The 20447-nt window shown below is 45.1% G+C and overlaps 1 protein-coding gene across 5 annotated transcripts in view; it reads left to right on the top strand.

Annotated features, from left to right (window-relative positions):
- The first annotated feature begins 1231 nt into the window (after positions 1 to 1231).
- Positions 1232 to 20447, top strand: part of MME (membrane metalloendopeptidase) — a 96101-nt gene continuing 76885 nt past the window's right edge. The window contains exons 1-3 of one of the 5 annotated variants that reach the window (XM_077864635.1): positions 1232 to 1386; positions 6109 to 6275; positions 7228 to 7263. In XM_077864635.1, coding sequence (XP_077720761.1) covers positions 6119 to 6275; positions 7228 to 7263 — 193 coding nt within the window. In that variant the 5' untranslated portion in view covers positions 1232 to 1386; positions 6109 to 6118. Of the gene's footprint in view, positions 1387 to 1584; positions 1683 to 1725; positions 1831 to 3015; positions 3348 to 5665; positions 5805 to 6108; positions 6276 to 7227; positions 7264 to 20447 lie in introns of those variants that run through there. The other 4 variants (XM_077864636.1, XM_077864638.1, XM_077864639.1 and 1 more) reach the window with 4 other exon arrangements.

Here is a 20447-nt window from a genome sequence, read left to right as displayed (position 1 = left end):
CTGTAACATGAGGATACCAGAAACTCAGCATTTGAATCAAAATGACCAGGAGTCAAGGGCACCTGGCTGGTTAGTCGGCAGAGCACTAGACCCTTGATCTGGGGTTTGTTCGAGCCCCACGCTGGGTGTAGAAATTACTTAAAAATAAAATCGTAAAACAAAACAAAAGAATGCACTGGGTTCACATTCCAACTGAAACAGTTCCCGGTGGTTTTAACTTAGCCAAGTTCCTTATGCTCATTTGTGAGGCAATTACATCGAAGTTTAGGTTTGTCGTGAGGATTAAGTGGCATCCAACACACGCACCGAGAAAGAGCAAAGCACAGAGAGAGGGAGAGAGTACCTTTGAAGCCTATATATTAGCTTTATCTACATTAATCCAATTATTTAATGATTGTTTTATCCTTTTTTTTTTTAAAGTTGTCTCCATTGTATTCCATTTACTATTTCATAGCAAGCATCACTCTTTCTCCTTGCCTTTCGGCTCTACCATGTAAAGTGTCAGTCACTTGATGTTAAAAGCAGATCATTGCAAGTTCAAGAAGAGTCACCTGTATTTCGGTGGGACCTCCCCAGGGTGTGCGTGTGTCTCTGCGTGATTGGAAAGAGCAAAGGGATCAGTGTTAGAGCTCCTGGTAGGTGCTCGGCATTGACTAAGTGCAGTCAAAACACCCGTGAGGGGAGGGTAGTTCTCCGGAGCTCCTGGACACTTCAAGCTGCTAAGGGGCAGCTTTGACCAAGGAATTGCCTTTGGAAAAAAAGTATTTTCTTTAAAAAACAAACAAACAAACAAACAAACAAGCAAACTTCCTTGAGAAGGAATTGCAAATCTTACAGGAATATGGGGCCCTGCTTGGCTCCATTACACTGACAAGGGTGCAGACACCTGAGAACTCGGGTTCCACAGTAGGTCGAGCTCCTCAGCTCATTTTTCTGCGACTTTCCCTCCGCACCCGCAGGCCCGCAGGAGGCCACCCACCCCCTCGGGGCCCAAGAGGCAGGAGGCGGGAGTGGGGCGTCTCAGGACACAGCACGGCTCTTGCCATCCTTTCGGTCTGACCAAGAAAAAGGAAGGAGGAGAAGGAAGAGAGGAGAGGGAAAGCGGAGAGAGGGAGAGGAAGACAGGAAGGAGGGCAAGAGAGAGAGAGAGAGTGGGGAGGGGGTGAAAGACAGGAAGGAGGGCAAGAGAAGGGGGGGTGATGAAAGGCAGGAAAGCAAAGGAAAGAAAGCAAGAAAATAACCCAAAAAAGGGGGGGGGGGGCAGGGAGCGAGAAAACATAAGGGAAAAAAACCAGAGAGAGAGCCAGGGAGCTTGGCCGGAGGGAGGAAGGAGCGAGGAGGAGCTGGAGGAGCCCGTGCGGACGGAGAGCATCGTTTGCAGCCCAGGTTGACCCGGGGCGCCCCAGGGTTGACCAGGCGCGGGAGGCCGGGCTTTGCGTGCTGGGCGCCCCGAGCCCGCGTCCGGGGGGCTCTGGCCGAGCCCTCGGGGAGGGCCGGGGGTGCCGGGGCGCCGAGGCCGGCCGAGCCCTGCAGGTCGCGCGGGGAACTGCTCGCCGGCCGGTCCTGCGGCGCCGGGCGGGGGGGCCGCGGGGCGCGGGGCGCGGGGATGTGCGCGGCCGAGCTCGCCCGGGCGCAGCGGGAGCAGCCGCGAGTCCCCGCGCGGGAGCTGCCGAGAGGCCGCGGTGAGTGCCCGGGGGCGGCTCCCGGGGCGCCCCCACCCCGCCCCCGCCCGCCGCCTGCACCCCGGGGTGCCCTGGGGGCGCACGCACCCGCCGCCCGGCGCCCGGGGGGCTCCTCGGTCGGAGCCCGCAACTTGTCCCGGACCCCGCGGTGAGTCCCGGGCGGGCGGGGGGCGCGGGGGGCGCCCTGGGGCGCGGGGGGGCGCAGGGGGGGCGCGCAGGGGGCAGCCCCTGCCCTGGGGAGGTCCGCGCTGCAACCGCGGGGGCGCGGACCTGGGGGGCGCGGGGAGTGCAGGGGGCGCCCTGGGGCGCGGGGGGGCGCAGGGGAGGCGCGCAGGGGCAGCCCCTGCCCTGGGGAGGTCTGGGCTGCAACAGCGGGGGCGCCAACCTGGGGGGCGCGGGGGGCGCCCGGGGGGCGCAGGGGGGGGCGCGCAGGGGGCATTGCCCTGGGGAGGTCCGCGCTGCAACCGCGGGGGCGCCGACTTGGAGGGTGCGAGGGGCGTCCTGGGGCGCAGGGGGTGCAGGGGGCGCCCTGGGGCTCGGGGGGGGGGCGCGGGGGGGGCGCGCAGGGGGCAGCCCCTGCCCCGGGGAGGTCCGCGCTGCAACCGCGGGGGCGCCGACCTGGGGGGCGCGGGGGGCGCTGGGGATCGCCAGCCGCAGCGCGCACGCCGATCTGGGGGGGGGTTTCCTTTTTTTTTTTTTTTTTTTTTTAAATGCAAGGTCTGTTTCCATTCGGTCCCTGTCGGATCTCCTCCCGGTTCCGAACTCTCTCGCCACTTTGACTCTCCCGAGCCGCAAGCGCGGCGCATGACCCCAGGTCTTCCTGGGGCGCCCACCTCCGTGCCCCGCGGGGATGCCCTCTACGCGGGGGGCTTCGGTCGCGGGGGGCCTACGGGGATGAAAGTTCCCCGACCCCCTGCGTCCCCTCCCGGCAAGCAGGGTGCGGGCAACCCGGCGTTTCCCCCGCCCCCCCACCCCCACCCCTCCAGGTGATGCAGGTGGGACCTGACTTGTAGGGGCAGCAGGTGCCGGAGGCTGCGGGTCCTCCCCGCCTCCCCCTGCCGTGGCTCTGGGTCCTCGTGCAAACCGACATCTCCCCGGTTCCTCCTTGAACTTGCTGCTGTGACTTTCCTTGACCGGCTGCCCTCGGGCCCACACCCCCACATCCCAGGCCCCCACCCCGGGGACACCTGCAGATTAATGTCCTCCACCCCCCCCCCAAAAAAAAGAAGGAGGTGATTTCTCCTGAGTACCTGGCTTCTCTGCTTCTGCAGCCACAGCCTCCATGCGAACCCGCCTCTCCTGCTTCCTGTGCCTCAGTTTCCATCACACGCACTGTGTTACTAGGGCACCTCCGGAGACTTGCGGGAATGCCAAAGCGCTGAAGCGCCCTGAAGATGGAAATTGCTTTGGTTTCTAGACTTCCCTTGAACAGAACTGTGGTGCTGTAGGTGCTCTGATTTGACTCTATCAGAAAGTGATGCCTGTGCTCAACCGGTGTTAAGAATTGCTGCTTTCTGTTGCTTTGAAACGCAGTTTCTACCTAAGCAAAAGGAATCGTGTGTTCTTTTGGTGATGTCGTCCAGCTGAAGTTCACAGATTGCTTGTTGGGTCAGATCTCTTAATCCTCTGTCCTCTCCTCTCCTGTGGAAGCGTCTGCTTTTTGGGGTGAGCTTTCCGACCCTGTCTCTAGATTGAGATGCGGTTTATAAACGTGTAGGTGTTTTTTTGTTTTTTTTTTTGGCACATCCTACTTTTATACGGAGCTGTAAGTATCAACTTTATAATGTTTTTGTATTCTTTTGTATAATGACCCCCTCCCCTCCCTTCTCTAAAATGGGGTTGTGTGTAGTCGGGGTGGATATTCCAGTGTCTGGGGCTTGGTGATAGGTTCCATCCTGCTGCTCGAGATTCTGAGCCCCGTTTTCTTACAAGAACATAGAGAATCCAGCAGAGGTATCTGGACATGAGGGACAAAGTTTACTAGGAAGTTTCACTTGCATCATTTCTGTTTTCGATCAGTGCCGTTCAGAAGCGCTGCTTAGGAGCAGAAGACTAAAATTTTGCAGAGCGTTTGCAAGAGAGGCAGGTGGAGAGTGTGCAGGTGATTCAGAGGATAGTCTGTTGGTGCCAGTGAAAGGACTAACAGCTTTAGTCACTGCCTTTTTCCCCCCCGTAACAATTTCTGCAGGGATTAGGTGCACAACCATCGAGAGCCCAGCTGCCTCCGTACCCCAATCCCAAGGGTAAGGAGGAGAAGGAAGGAAAGAGTCACCCAGCAAGGAGAAAGCACGCCTGCCTACTAGTTTTCTTGCTAGTTGGAAGCCTGGTGGTGCCAAAGAGCACTTAAATTTAACCCTGTGGCTACCCTGGTTCCCAGCTCTAGAGGAACCGATTGTTGTTTCTAAGAACTAAAAGGAGAAGTGAATTGTATTCTTTCAGAAATACTTTTCTCTAGGTTGTCTTCTGAAATATCAGAGCAGGAGGACAAATGCTCCAGAAAGGGAACGGGGTGATTAATATTCAAGATGCTCTTTAGGTCGCTTTTGAATTCTTCTGGGGAAACTGGGAAAATTATTCTTTTTATTATTAATCTCTCCGTGTGGTGTCCAAGTCCTAAATTTGGTCCCATCTTTTCTTTCCCCAATCACCATCCCTATTAAAACTCCAAGGACCACGATCAATGCAATTCCATATCATAACCCCAGGGGCTGTGAGACTAAGCCAACATGAGTTACATAACCATTAAGTAAGACATTTTAACATTCAGGTACATTACATTCCGCTTTTATTGAGCAGACACAGTTTTCATGGTCTAATAAAATATTTTTATTTGATAGTCTGTCCTTGGTTATAGCCTCATGTAATCAAGAGAACAGCATGCTTAAGACTTTGTATCCAGAACTCTAAAGTCCAGTTGTGGTTCACTTATTAATAACTCACTGGGGAGATTAAATTCCTAGTTATCAGCAGGATCTCCCAGGCCGTACTTTAAATATAGACCCGATTCCTACTTTGTCCCGTGCCTCAGTTTCCACAAAACAGACTCAGGGAATTGTGGGTATTTAACAAAGACCTTTAACTATAAGAGTATTTCTGAGCGGTCACTTCATCTAGGGACTAAATTATACGCTTACTTTGTATCGAGCTGTAAACAGCAAATCTGTTAGTTTATGATGCTCTTTTCTACAGTCAAATGCAGAAAAACTGAAGTCTGAGCTTTGGTGGACGGTCAATAAAGAATCACAAGGCCTCTACGAGAAACATAATGAAATTTAATATTTAGGCTTATACACCCTCGATTTCCCTACCCTCCCCAAAACTTCTGCAGTAAGATCTAGAATAGCTTTTATTGTGTGATGATATATTTCAAACAGTGACCAAGTGTGTTCTTTGTAAAGGACATTTACTAGTTGTGTAGTTGGGCGAATTACCTGAATTTTCTGTGCCCCAGTTTCCTGAGGTATAGAATCAGAATATTTATACCCACCTTACAAAGATTAAATCAATTAGTACATGTAAAGCACTAAGAACTAGTGACTGACATGTGGGAAGTACTCAATAAATGTCAGCTATTAGTAGAAGTACTAATATTAATTTAAATACAAATTAAATACCTGTCTTAACCATCACTACCCTGACCTGCAGTGTAGGATTTTTTTAAATCATGTATGTTTTTTTTTTCTTCAATTACATACACACACACACACACACACACACACACAACATCGATTAAGGTTAATATCTTTCATCCCTGGGTGTAAACCACTGACTTTTGGTTTAGTGAGTGACCATTTTCAGAATGTTGTCTAACCAGTTAATAGATACCCACATCGGCAGTGGCTGTAATTTTGAACTGTAACGATAAAAGTTGTTTTTAAGACTAAAAATAAACTATCACAAGTATTTGTTCCTTTTTGTTTTTATCTGTATCGATGTTTCAAATTATTGCTTAGTCAAAACCTCAAAGTATTAGTCATTGATTTCTATGCTTGTAAAGCAAGTCACTGGCCAAGATATAAAATTCACCTTTGACGTTGTCCAAAGTTCAGAAGAGTGAGTTTAAAACTTTGCTTTATGATGGAACAGCAATTATTTGCTAATGAACTGCTGAAGGAATCTTATGTGAGTATTTAGCCGAGTCTTCCTCTCTAATTTAGTTTGTATCTTCAGTGATATATGCGAAAAAAAAAATGATTATGGCTTGTCGTGTCAGATTCATCGGGTCTATCCTCTATGTTTTCAGAATCAAAATTCTGACTTTCAACAACAACAAAAATCTATTTCTATCTAAAAAGAATTAACCTTTTTTTAAATTTAGCTACATTGAGCATTTAGAAAATTGTACATACATTTTCTTTTCTCCTATTTTTATCTATTTATTAATTTGTTATTATTAGTTATCTAAATTTTTTTTTTTTTTTTACAGGTTTTAGGTGATGGGCAGATCAGAAAGTCAGATGGATATAACTGATATCAGCACTCCAAGGCCAAAGAAACAACGATGGACCTCCCTGGAGATCAGTCTCTCCGTCCTTGTCCTGCTCCTTACCATCATCGCTGTGACAATGATCGCACTCTATGCAACCTATGATGGTGAGTTACTCCCATACCTGTGCACACAGACATGCACAAGAGAGTAGAATCTTCATCTTACCCTTTTTTCATCTATCAAAAGAATGTGGGAAGGAGAGCAATGCTTAAAGATGGTGGTATAAAGATTCCTTTATAAGATGGAACTTTGGGACACATGGGGGGCTCAGTGGTTGAGCGTCTGCCTTCGGCTCAGGGTGTGATCCCGGGGTCCTGGGATCGAGCCCCACATCAGGCTCCTTGCGGGGAGCCTGCTTCTCCCTCTGCCTGTGTCTCTGCCTCTCTCTCCGTGTCTCTTACAGATACATAAATAAATAATCTTAAAAAAGTAAAAATAAATTAAAAAAATAAAATGGAACATCAGTATATTGAAACAATTAACTCTGACTAAAGTACAATGTCTTTTATGTTTCAGCTAAGTTATTAATATTAATTGACGAGTATATTTAGCACGCTCATGCTTATTCTGTAAGAATTCTAAGGTAAAATTTTATTTGATTCAAATGTACACAATTTTATGGCCAACTTCAATTAGTGAAATTTGTTGTGTCATTGAAATTCTAAAGGGCTTCACAGGAATCCAAGAGGTCTAATTTGAGTCTTAGAAGTTTTTCACAATAAGGATTAGAAAAGATTGGTTCTTTAATAGGAGAAAAAAAAGATTACCAGACTAAAACGACTGATTATTTCAATTTAATAGACCTAGGTCTTAGTGGGTAGAGACGATAAAGTAAATGCATTGTTTTCTTCATAATAAAAAAATTTAAATTTAGAATTTGCCGATTTTATTTCTCTATGGTTTTTCTGGCTATTGACAATGATATATAATACTCAGGTTTTAGCTCTTGCTTTAAGGAATTGATTATTTAGTTGGCAGTTTTTAAAAGAACAAAAGATAGGGAGAAATTAGAAAACCAGATTGCAAATATTTATGTATATACCCTTCTTTTTCTAGATGGTATTTGCAAGTCATCAGACTGCATAAAATCAGGTAAGAAGATGGTTTTTAAATTTAATAGTTTTACAAGTAATGTATAACGTTGGTAAATCAGATGCTGAAAGGCAACTATCTCTACATTTTTCTTTGTTTATACTTCTATTCATTATACCTCATTATTTATAGCCAAGGAAAATCTAAGAATATTTAAGTGGTAGATTAATTAGCTAGTTTATCCTAAAAATGAATTCACTCTTTTCATACCTGGAGTGTATGGTAGGGTGATAGAGAACTATATCTCCAGCGTAGGGAGCTTGCTGTGTAGTTGGAGAAAGAAAATCAACCCATTGAAATAAAGAGCATCCTGTCATTATGTTATTTTCTCAATGCAGGTCATCGGGGGGGTAAGAACTAAGAAGGGAGTGAAATGTAGTCTGTAAAGCTAGGAGGAGAAGTGGAGATTTGGGGGAGCCCTCGAAACAGGGCTGGGGTTTGGAAGTAGAGGTACAGAAGAGGGAATTCCTTACAGGGTGAAAGAGCAATAGGAGTAAATCCTGTTGTTGAGAAGCAGCGAACAGGTAGGCTTGATAGATAGGGACCCATTACGGAGAGCTTTGAAAATCCACGTTAGCCTTGATGTCCTAATGAAGGAGCAATGGATATTTTCCAGAACAGATCGTTCAATAAGGCAAAAGCTGAAAGGTGATTCCAGAAATGCCGGGTTGGGTGGGTTGAGTAAGAAGTGATGATCCGGAGAGTGTGGGCAGGTGGGGGCTGCTGCCGTAATGCAGGTGTGCATCGAGGAGCCAGCCCGTGGTGGGGTGAGAGAGCTTAGGTGACAACATGAAGAGGGAACTGGATGGCTCGGTGGAACGCACATGCTAAATGAAGGACATGAATGATTTGGAAATGAGGCCAAATTTTAAAACCTATGGGACTCAGGAGAATGGTGGCAACGCGCAGAGAAATAGAGAAGTTAGGAGGTAGGTTTGTTTTAGGGAGAGATGTGATTAATATGGATTAGGGCATGTTGGGTCTGAGCCCGGGGTTACACGCCAGTGGGGATAGACAGCAGAAAGACAGACAGGGAGTGTACGAAGATCTGTCATGCGGTGCATTTAGGATCTGTCCGGGGGAGATACGGGAAGTCGTAGGAGTGTTTGAGCTCCCCAGACGGAGATGAGCTTTTAAGGGCCAAACTTAAGAAGATGTTGAGAATTAGAGTGCAAGGAAAGGAAAAGCCAGGGAAGGGAACCAAGACAGCATGTGGAGTTGTAAGATGTCACATCAGTTAGCGTGTGGTGTGAAAAAGAAGAGCATTGTGACCAGGAGAAGAAAGGTGGTCGCTGAGCAGCACCCTGGGATACGGACGAGGTATCTACCTCTTGTCTCCCTCGGCAGGAGATTGTAAGCCCCCTTTATAATGTTTACATTTCTTGCAAGAAATAACCTGTCCCTAATGATTTTGAACCACTTGCTATTAGATGGCTTTATCTGGGTTTTTTGCTATTCATTGACCTTTGCAAAATAACGATGAGAAAATATCTTGGGATTTTAGGTGATAAAGTCTAATGTTCCAAATGTTTTGCCTTTTGCTTTTTCTGTATTGCTCTTTGATATTTTTATTGCTGTAGTCATTCTGGATCTCATGTGCCCTGGCAGGACACCTGAGACATTAAGGGGGGGGTGCTGGAGGGAGGCCTGATTGGGACATGGGCCAATGGCTGCTTGGCGTACTAGCAGGGACTTGCCCATCCACGGGCCTTCCCAGAAACAAAAGAAGTTGCTGTATTCCCCCAGGAAATGTACACAGATAGCCTGCCTAGGAGATGGCCTGGGTCCCTGCGCCAGAGTTCGAATGTGCCCAGGCCGTCAGAGTTACCATCTGCTCCTCCCCCAAACCCTGCCCCACTTTTCTCTTTACCAGCTACCCTTATGCACTCATTCCCTGTCCTGTTTCCAGAAACTCCCAGTTGGTATGTATGGACCTCTACTTGTCTTCAAGTTTCTCTGTCCTAAATATGCTTGATGTGTCTTCTAAGTCTCTTACTCTATAGTTTCTCTTTCATTCTTTCTCTCCTTCTCACTGTGTTTTTCTCTTTTTCTTTTTTCTTATTTTTTTGAGGAAATGGAATCCTTTGGCTGGGTAGGCATAGAGATCTGGGCAGGTTCCTCGAGTGGCACCGACCCCCAAGAGCAGTGTGATATCTGGAATCTGGAATCTCATATGGGACTTACCGCTTAGGGGTAGGGCTTTGGCTTTTGTAAGTAGTGTCTGGCAAATCTCAATTCATTAAGGCGTATTTAACGTGTATCCTTTCATCGTAGGTCAGAAATCACACCAAATGTAAAACACCTCCTTCCAACACTGTTTCTCTCAGCAGAGAAATGGATAGGCTAGAAATAGTGTGGCTGGTACACAAAGTTGCTGAAGAACTCGTTTTTTTTTTTTTGTTTTGTCTTGTTTTCTTTTATTCAGCTCTGTTTACAAGCTGGTAGACTCCTTTGATTATTTATAGTTACTGTTCTTCCTGGGAGAACAAAATGAAGATGAAACTCACTCTTAGGGATACAGTATTCACACCCATGCACACCCATGCAGGCTCACACACCCACAGTCCCCTGCTGAGTCGTAAACCTTTTCTGCCATAGAAGATAAAACTACTGCTCTCAGAAGTTGTTCCAAATTAACAAAATTCTAGGGGAATTCTTGGACAGGACAAAGTATTAAAGAAAGGTAAGAAGGACAGAGTAAATGGCTGGAAAGGAAAAGAAAGATGGGGGGGAAAAAGGATGTTGAAAAGGATGCAAGTCTCCTACCAACAATTTTAGATAATGTTAAGAAGACTGGGAGAAGATTCCAACCCAAGCACAGGACGTTTTTGAGGATTGGAAAAGCAGGTATTGATAGACAAGGTGCTCACGTTCCTGTGAAGGCTGGTTCTGACTTAAATCTTTCTCCTGGTGGATGAGGAGGCTGTGGCTCGTGATCAATAAGCTGCACGGCTCCTAGAGTCCCAGCTGCCTCAGAGGGCCGCCGTGGACACGACTGGAAACATTGGTTATGACACCCAGGCTTGGGCTGAAATGTCACATTTGAGAGAAACATGCCTAGACTCACATATAGCCAGACATCTTTATGGCTGACTTTATGGAGCCAATAAAGCTCTGGGAAAAAGAGCCTGCTACCTTACTCACAAGATTCCTAGCAGCCTAACCAGCCCTGTAAACTGAATATGAGTGACCTGATGGGAAATCGCTGCAATAGCTCACACACAGTCTACCTGCCTGTTGCTCTCTGGGCCACTCAGAAGGATTACCAGATTTGTTTAAATTACAAACCAGGGAGTCCCTGGCTGGCTCACTTGGTGGGGCATGCGGCTCTTGATCTTAGGGTTCGAGCTCCACAGTGGGCGTAGAGTCAACCTAAAAAAAATAAATAAATAAATTATAAGCCAGGAAAAAAACCAAAACAAACTCTTTGATCCTTTGAAGTCAAAGTCAAGTCATACTAAGCCAAAAATGAAATACTGCAGAAGGCCGTGGATCGTCTTGAAATGTATCTGGTGTTAGGTACGTTAAAATCTGAGCATCTGTTCCATTAAATATTTATAATATACATAAGTGATGTTTATAACATATGCTTAAGGATAATTTGCATGTATAGGAGACGCAGCAGCATGAAAGATTACACCAAACCTAAAATAAAACAAACACTACTTAACAAATAGCCAGTTAAGGTGGTGTTCAAAACCCTACTATTAAGGGATAGGGTAATGAGTATATTGAGTAATATGAGTAATATTATTCATCTCTTATTTACCATATAAGATCATCAAAAACACGGAGTTATAGAGCTTGCTTCTGATTTCTCAGACTTCTCCGTGTAAATCTAAATCCTCAAACTGGCTTCCATTGCATCATAACCTTCCCCACTTGGAGGATTTCAAGGAATCACATGGTATAAATCAGGGCTTCTCAGCTTCATCATGTTGACATTTTGGCCTGGATAATTCTTTGTTGGGGGAAGTGGTTGTGTCACACATTTTAGGATGTTTAGTGGCAGCCCTGGCCTTTTAGCCACTAGATGTCTAGAACCGTTCCCCTCCCAACTTGAGGCAACCAAAAAATGTCTCCACATATTGCCATGGCCCCCTTGGGACAGTAGGATCATCTTTAATGAGGTGGCCACTGGCCTGAATGATCTCAAGAGATCATCCAGGGCTTTTCCCTTTGTGGTAGGTGGAACAATGCCTCCCTGAAGGTACCCACTTCCTATCCTGGGATCCAGTGAGTGTGTTACCTTATGTGGAAAAAAGAGAGACTTTGCAAATTTGATCTCGAAAGGGGGAGATTATGCTGAATTAATTGGGTGGACTTATGTAACCTCTAGCGTTCTTTTAACGGGAAAGGAGCAGGGAGGGTTAGAAAGAGAAGGGGATGTGGCCACAGAAGCGCGGGAAGCAGAGGTTGGAGTGAAGCAGCTGCAAGCCAAGGGATGGGAGCAGCCTTGAGAAGCCGGGAGGGGGAGGCAGTGGGTGGCCCTCATAGCATCCAGGAGGAATGCAGCCCTGCCAACCCCTCTAGAACTGTAAGACAGTGAGCCCTGGCTGTTAAACCATCGGCTTTGGGGCAGTTTGTTAGAGCAGTGAGAGGGAACTAATACACCCTCCATAGTTCCCTATTTTAAGGCTATCTCTGAAGAATTAAAACATGCACGCACATACACACGCAAATAAGTGAGTAAATAAGTAAATAAATAAGTGAATGAATAAGTAAATAAATAAATAAGTAAATAAATAAAAGTAAATAAGTAAATAAATGAAGCTGCTACTTTATTACTACATTGAGGTGTGTCATATGGAGGTATTAGGAAGGAACGTTATACAGATTTTTAGAGGATTATAATAATAGAATACAGGAGAAAAATAGTGGAATATAATATAATAAAATAATGATAGTTAATATTGAATATATATGTGTCTAGCACTGTTGTGAGCAGTTTATATGTATTAACACATTTGATTCTCATAATGACCCCGTGAGGTAGGTACTATCCGTTATATCATTTTTTTTTAAGATTTTATTTATTCATTCATGGAAGATAGAGAGAGAGAAGGCAGAGACCCAGGCAGAGGGAGAAGCAGGCTCCATGTAGGGAGCCTGATGTGGGACTCGATCCCAGAACCCTGGGGTCACAACCTGAGCCTAAAGCAGATGCTCGACTACTGAGCCACCCAGTGCCCCTCATTCTATGTTATTTTTACTGATGAACAAACTTGGGCTAGGATTCCAACCCAGGCAGCCTGGTTCTGGAACTTACATTCATGACTTCTCCATGTTGCCTGGGGGAGACTAGGACTCTATGAAATTTTTAATACCCTGTGTCCGTACGGATGAAAGCAGATGGCCTCCCCTCTTGCTAGAACCTAATGCTAGAGGCATTAGATGACTGTCAGAGTTGAAATAATTACATCCACACTGAGACGGAGGAGATGAAATCTCTCATCCATCCAGAAACCGGCTATTTTACTGAGAACATTGAGCATCTTCATCTGTGATTTTAGTACACCAAATACAGCCTGGAATTAAGGGGTCTAGAGAAGCAAATACTAACAGTGTTGGCTTAGATGCCCCAGGGGATAGAGAAGCCAAGTTAAGATACACGAGCAATACAATGCACAAGAGAAAGACCGTCTGTACAGTTGTGCAGGTTGTATACTGCATAATTATGGTAGCCCCGAGAGACTGGTTCGTGGAACCTCTCAGAGCTGTTTATTTCCTTTCCCCTTTAATTCTCTACTCACCAGGTAAACCTTTTTCTTTCTCCTACGAGGCAAACTTTTGGTGGGTATTTAATTATTCATAGAAAAAAGAAAAAGAGACATTCCGTTCACTTGGAAGATCTATTCAGCAGAGTGAGATAACGTATTCATATTCTGAATATGAACCTTCACATTCCTGATCATGTTTGCGAGGGTCAGATTCTGGTAACGCCCTAGGTGAAGTCTCTTGGCACCTGCTGGCCTTTTGCTGGGTGCTCACTATTGGCCGTGGTCTCTCCTTTCTTGCCTGTCACCCGCCCAGATAGTCCCCATGAAGAAAAATGGCACCACTGGCTCAGCACAGGGCAGACTGCAGACCGGCTCTGGGGGGCCACCAGGCGCGCAGCAGCCCTTCAGAGGGGGAGATGGGGCTATTTCATTATGTAATTAAGATTGAAAAAAATCCTTGGGGCAATAAGGACGCAGCAGGTGTCTTAGTGGCAAGTCGGCTGAACCACACCTTTGTTAATGTAAATGTGGCCTGTGACAGTTGGCTTTGGGCAGCTTTCCCAACACCATTCTCCGGACAGTTGCCTGGCTATACTTGCTTTAAAAATTCTCCGGTTAAACTTAGCATCTGTCAATCAAATCCTTTCCAAGAAGGGAATCAATTAGGTGATAAATACAAGCATATGTAACATATTTTTCTTACCTGCTGGGTAGAAGTTAAGCAGGAGTGCGCCGTCATTTCTCAAGGCATGGAAAGCATAGGTAAATTGAATGAAATGATCAAAGGGGAAAAAAAAATAGCAAAGCAGGGTAAGCTCATTTGGAATCCTAAAGTCTGTTTTGCAGCTGTGAAAATTACCTAGAAGTGAAGGTGAGTGGGTATAAGTAGTAGCCGAGGCTGGGATGAGGACCCTAGCACCATACTCGGCCACATAGAGTTCTGGTCATCACCAAATCCGTGGGCCAGCAAGGGGCTTTCTGGCAACCCTTTGATAGAATATGAAGATCAAGTTGATAATATTGATTAATTATTTTAAGGGAAATTTAAAAATAGAGAATTAAAAAATCATAAGGGGAAAATTCTCAAACCCTTCAATCCTGAAAGATTTCATTCTCTCCGATCATTTAGAAAAGGAGATACAGTGTAGTGATGGAGTGGGGGAGACTGCTTTTGACCCCACTTTTGACTATCTGAAAACTGGAATATATTCTCTCTACTTCAAACGCCCTCACCTCCTACCCACTAGAGAGGCTGTGATAAAGTAATAACAGTAATAATAGTACTAAGTGTCAGGGAGGGTGTGGGGCCTGGAGCCATCATACACTGTTGGTGTGAATGGAAAATACCTCAGTACATCGCAGGTGACTATTGAAGAATCACTTTGGAAGACATTTGGCCATTTTCATAAAAAGTTAAGCACACTCTCTGTGTACGACCTGAGCAATTCCACACCTAGGAAATACCTAGGTATTTCCCGAAGAGAAATGAAGACACGTGTCCTCGTAAGAACTTTTACGTGATTATTCACTACGGCATTATTCGTAATAGCCCAAACATGGAAAGAACCCAAATGTCTATCGACAGGTAAATAAACAAAATATGGTATAGCCATAAACGGGAATACCACGCAACAGTAAAAAAGTGGCCACGTGCAACGGTATGCATGGACCTCAAAGACATTATGTTAAGGAGAAGAAGTCAGATGCAGGAACCAGCATATTATATACAATTCAGTTTATAGGAAATTTCCAGAGAAGGCAACATTACAGAGGCAGAAGGAAAAATAGCTATTGCCTGGCGCTGGGAGTGGGGCAGGGATTGCAAGTGGATACAAGGGAGCCTTTTGGGTGGTGCAAGTTTTCTCAAGTTGGATTGTGGTGGTGGTTTTGTACAAACATATACATTTATTAAAAAGTCTCGGTTGGATTTTATGGTATGCAAATTGGAATCCAATACAACTGTTGAAAAACAAAACGGAACAACCCCGCCCCCCGTCCCTTTTTTTTCATCTCCCCAGTGTCCACCTAGAAGTCATTATATTTTGATCTTCTGATTGCTATTAAATGCTGAGTCCCATTTCTGCAATTCGAAATAATTATGTGTCATTTTCAGTCCTGCCCAATCTTCACTGAATAACTCAAGCTTCTCCATTTGAGCAAGTGTCTATTCTTGGATTTTCTGAGGGTGATGTTGATGAAAGTCTTTGGAAACAGAAAATCAAGTAGGAAGTTAAAATTACTTGGGAATCGGACGTTGGAAGCGTTGTTTGCAGGTGCTGGGGTTTCACCACTGTCAGAGGGAGGCAGAGATGCAGGTGGTATCGTAGGGCTCGGTGGACCAGCCATTATCGAAAGAAAGTCAGACTGAGGTCTCTCCCGCAGAGCAGTTGGCATGGACAGTCCTGCTTTTGGAAGAGTGTTGGTTTCATGTATGGGTTCTGTGAAATGTTTCCTCTTTCACCTTGACTGCTAGTGAGAGTCAAATTTGTTTTTACCCTGTAATTATAGGACCTCTTTGTATGCCGTTTGGCCCATTAGCATTATTCCTATTGTCCTTTTTCTTTCTTTCTCATTCAATGTATAAGAGTTAATTTATGTGGCCTTATAAGGCCACTTTGAATTCATTTCAATAGGTTAGTAATTGCATGAATAGAATATAGACAAATTCCAGCAGTAGATACGTGTAGAAGAAAGGCTTGTTAAGTAGTAAGCTTTATTTCAAAGAGATACAAGTGTTATGAATAATTAAGGCCCAATCTTTTGAAAGAGTACTGCTTCTTTTTCCACCAAGCCAACATAGCATGGGGGAGCTAGGCTGCAAGGTTTGGCCACATCCTGTGTTGTTAGCGTGTGATCTTAATTAAGTCAGTTTAGCTTCCTGCATTTTATTTTCCTTATCTACAAAATTGGAATTATAGCGTCTCATTTTACAGAGAAACAGCAAAGACTAATGACAGCCCATTTCACATGACACATCCTTCAGGGAGATGCCCCGTAGGTATAATGCACAGATATATTCCATTTAATGTGTTTTCTCCTGCAACTTACAGATGCACTGTTTAAAGCTACTTATTGAGAATCAAAAAGCAGTCAATATATTTTTAGAGATGAAAGTGTGGGTCAGAAGAGAGAAGGAGGGGGAAAGGAGACACGGCAAGAGAGTAGCACATGCTGTGTATCCTCAGGTAAAATTTGTCACCCCTTATTAACATTTTCCTTGACTTCTGTGCTCTATCTTAGCACGGGGGATGACAGGTCAGCCTGTGAAGAAGTTAAAATGAGCACAATCAGAAATGGGCACTTAGACCCATGTTTGCTATAAAGCAAAACCTAGCCGCAGGTACGCTGATTTGAATACATGGTTACGCTATGCTTGCCCTTGCACATCCTCACCCTTAGCCTTTCCCTCACCGCTGTTCGACCCCTAAAAGTAAATAAGCCAGAGACCTGCGGCAATAGGACAATAACTAGACCCTTGCTGCCCAAAGTCTGGTCTAAGACCAACAGCATCAGCATCAGCGTCAGCTGGGAAACTTGAAAATCAAGTGCACATTCTCAGACCCCACCTCAGATCTACTGAATCTGCAGCTGCAATGTTAGTAGAGTCCCCAGGAGAATAGTGTGCACAATAAAGTCTGAGAAGTGCTGAAGAGTAGTGATTCTCAACTGTGGCTGCTTATTAGGATAATTTGGGAAGATTTTTAAAATATACCCATGCCAAACCATCTCTCCTCCCTGACACACAAAAGTTCCTGTTCCTTCAGTGGAGTGGTCTCTGTGAGGTGTCAGGAAGAAAAACATGTTAAGTAAATCAGTTGACGTTAGGTCCATGAGAATGACATGGATGTTTGCATTTTTTTAAAAGAAGGTGTATGTTAACCAACGAATTGCTTTAACAGGTACAATGTAAGGCTGTGCCACCCAGTAAAAACTAAGTAAGAGTGGGTGAGCCACGGGTCTGTTTGTCTGCTCATAATGGAGAAGCTGAACCTGGAATGCCCTCCTGAATTTCCCAGGAATAATGTGGGCATGAATGTTTTCATAGAGACTTCAGGGCCACTTCTTTCCTCATCCAGTCATTCATTTACTCATTCATCTCTCCATTCATTTATTGATTTTTTTTCCCCAAAACATTGAGTGAGCACCTTCTAACTGTTAGACACTTGTCTAGACACCCAGGTATCCCCTTGTCCTTAGGAAAGTGGTAAGCCAGTCAGCATGAAAGACCAAGAAACAAAGTTACTGTATGGATTGGGTAAGTGCTATGACAGAGACGGACAGAATGTGCCATAGGCTGTCTGAGAAAGGAGCACCTGAGCCAGACCAGTCATGGGAGTGGGCAGGTAGAATGATGGTAATGGGCCAGGAAAGCATTCTCAAGGGGAAACATCACCCACTACATTCTGAAGGGATGGTCAGAGATTGCCAGACCAGTGGAGCAGAGAGTAGCATGTACATGGGCTAGATGGAACATGCCAGTGAGGGCTTGGTGAGCTTAGGACCTGCATGTGGTTCGTGATGGCCGGAGGATGCACCTGGCTAGTAAGTCATGATACTGGAAAAGCAAATGGGGGCTGGGTCATGTACTATATGGGTTGTAATTTCTCCTGAAGTCTACAGGAAATAAATAGATACATTACAGGGAGAATCTGAAGGATTTGAAGCAGAGGTGTAGCGTTCTCAAGCTTGCCTGCTATCCAGCTCACACCTGGTAAAGTGGAGGCAAAGACTTACCCATACGAGGGAATAATATTTCCATGTCCCAAATGTGTGCGTATGTTGTGGGGGGAGCCTGGCAAGACTGAGGAACTTAGGGAATAGCTGTAGGGCTAAGCCATAGAGGGTGTGCATGGGGAAGTGAAAGCAAGGTTGGGAAGGGGAAGTGTTGAGCGTTGGCACAGAGATAAGCAGGAGTCAGATCTTGTAGTGCATGTTAAAGTGTTTGGACCTTCTACTTAATAGCACCAAGAAGTTATAGAAAGAAGGGTTTTAAATGAAGCATGACTTGATCAGAACCATTGGGAAGGATCACTGGCTATAACTAAAGAATGACTGTGGGCAGGAAATTAGGCCCCTGCCCACTCATCTGGATGAGAACTAATGGTTGCCTGGGTGTGAATGATCACAAAGTGGAGAGAATGAATAGATTTTCACATGCAATAAAAAAGTCCCCTTTGAGACGGTGTAGATTTTAAGATACTCATGAGTCTCCCATGTGGCAAAATTAGGGTTGGATATAAGGATTCAGGAATCATCATATGGACGATGTGGTTGAGCTTTACCAGGAAGGAGATGAAGATTTCCAAAAGAGATGGAGGAGGAGTCGGAGGAGGAGTCGGAGTCAGGGAGGTAGAAAGGAAAACCAGTGCAGTGTAAAATCACCAAAGGAAAAGGAAGAGAGTATGTTAAAAATTAGATTGCTGGAGTTAAGTGCAGCTGAGTGGTTGATAAGATAAGAAATGAAAGCAGAGAGAAGTTGAAGTTTCAGGTAGAAGGTGGAAAAATTGGTAAGTCTTGTTCCTGGGGACACACAAGAGGATATATCCAGGGGAAAGATGGCAGGACTCCTCTTAGACAGAGGAGGGCCCCTCTTCTTCTCTCACCCGGGGGAAGGAGGCAACAATGGTCTGGATGCAAATACATGTGGAGGCTGGGAAGGACAGGGAGGTGTGCTGCTCATCACCCAGTTACTTCACTTTTCACTGTAAAGTAAAAAGCAAAATCTGCCGTTGGGGCTGAGCTGGCGGAGAAAGCAGGAATGTCGAAGGCTGGAAACGGGCGGTGTGTAGAGGGGAAGAAGGCTCACCGGGGCCATGTGTGTGGCGAGGTTGTGCACAGGGCTCATCGCTCTGCTGAAACTGAAGGCCGTTATTTGAAATGGCGTTAAACCAGGCAGTTATGGGATTTTCCCAGCATCGCCAATAACTTCTTCAGCAGATACTTGTTGAGCGCTACTCTAGTCGCTGAGGATGTAGAAGTGAGTGACACAAAGTCCCTGCTCACAAGATAAAAAATGGAGACGGTCAATTAAAAAGGAGACAGTCAATCAATCAATATATAAAATACATTATTAAGTATCTTAGCCTAGAGTTAGAGGAGAAAGGAGGGCAGCTGGATCGACTCAGCATAGATATATTTGCAGGGGGCAAGGGAATGAAATACTTCGATGAGATGATGGTTTAAATGATGGCACTATCCAGTGTAGGCTGGATAGAGAAAAAAAAACAAAGGGAAAATAGCGTAGGCGTGGGGTGAGACTTCTCAGGGAAGTTCAAGGGCAGGGATAGAGGGAATAAAGAAAGGAAAACACTTGTAAGGATCAGAAGGTCAGAGCATAGGTTACTCAAGGTGAAGATTTCAAAGGTAGAACTGTTCTGGGTGATGGTAACATCAGGATGTTACTATAAAATGCATGGACTGATGGAGAGTGGAGCTGAAGGTCATGATAGTTCAGAAGGTTAGGGGATTCTTTTTTTTTTTTTTTTTAAGATTTTTATTTATTCATGAGAGACAGAGAGGCAGAGAGAGAAGTAGGCTGTCTCTGTGGGGAGCCCGATGCGGGACTCGATCTTGGGATCTTGAGATCATGACCCGAGCCAAAGACAGATGCTCAACCACTGAACCATCCAGGTGCCCCAGAAGTTAAGAAACCCTGTTTCATCTCACATCCCAGACCCATACCTTTCCTAGTCCAGAGAAAAGTCTGCAGGAGATATCCTTCTGAATACAGGTAAATGTTTGCTGACAAGAGTAAGATTCTAGAGTCTTGGGAGGGGCCGCCTAACCTAGAAACTAGTTCACACCGGTGAGGGCTTCTGGCTCACGTGTTGTCATATGTAATCGTATAATTCAGGTGAGTAAGTAGCAACCAGCAAGAGGAAATGGTCTGGCATGGTGTTGTCCAGCTCCATTTGATAGAATTACTAATGAATTCGTTTTTACTTAGCTTTTCACTCAGAGTGAATCGGTGACTTCTTACCTTAAAACAAAATATTTGTTTAAACATCTCTTAGAGGCGCGATCTTCCTTCAAAATTAAAGAAAAAAAAAAACCCAGAACTGTCACATTTTAAATATCAAAATCTCTTTATAAACTTTTATTTATTTATCTAAAGATGTCATAGGTAAGTAATCCCTACACCTGACTTGGGGATCAAACTTACAACCGTGAGATCAAGAGTCGCCTTCTCTACCGAATGAGCTGGTCAGGCACCCCAAAACACCTTTCTTAAAAACTTCAGTCCAGAGGAATCTAACTGTAGTGGGACCTTAGCTGGGAAGCTAAAAAATAAAAAAAAGGGGGGATTCAGTCCGCAGCACAGACCAGATCATTGAGAAGTCAAATCAAAATCAATTAGCAGCCGTGCATCTGTTTCTCTGCGCTTGATGCTTAAAGCAGAAACAAGCAAACCAACTATAAAATGATGGATATGCCCCAAACCCTATATTTAAATAGTTTCTTTTG

The sequence above is a fragment of the Canis aureus genome, chromosome 22, assembly GCF_053574225.1.
Source record: "Canis aureus isolate CA01 chromosome 22, VMU_Caureus_v.1.0, whole genome shotgun sequence".
NCBI lineage: Eukaryota > Metazoa > Chordata > Mammalia > Carnivora > Canidae > Canis > Canis aureus.
Note: the sequence above shows the minus strand (reverse complement) of the source record. Positions and strands in the feature narration are given on the sequence as shown.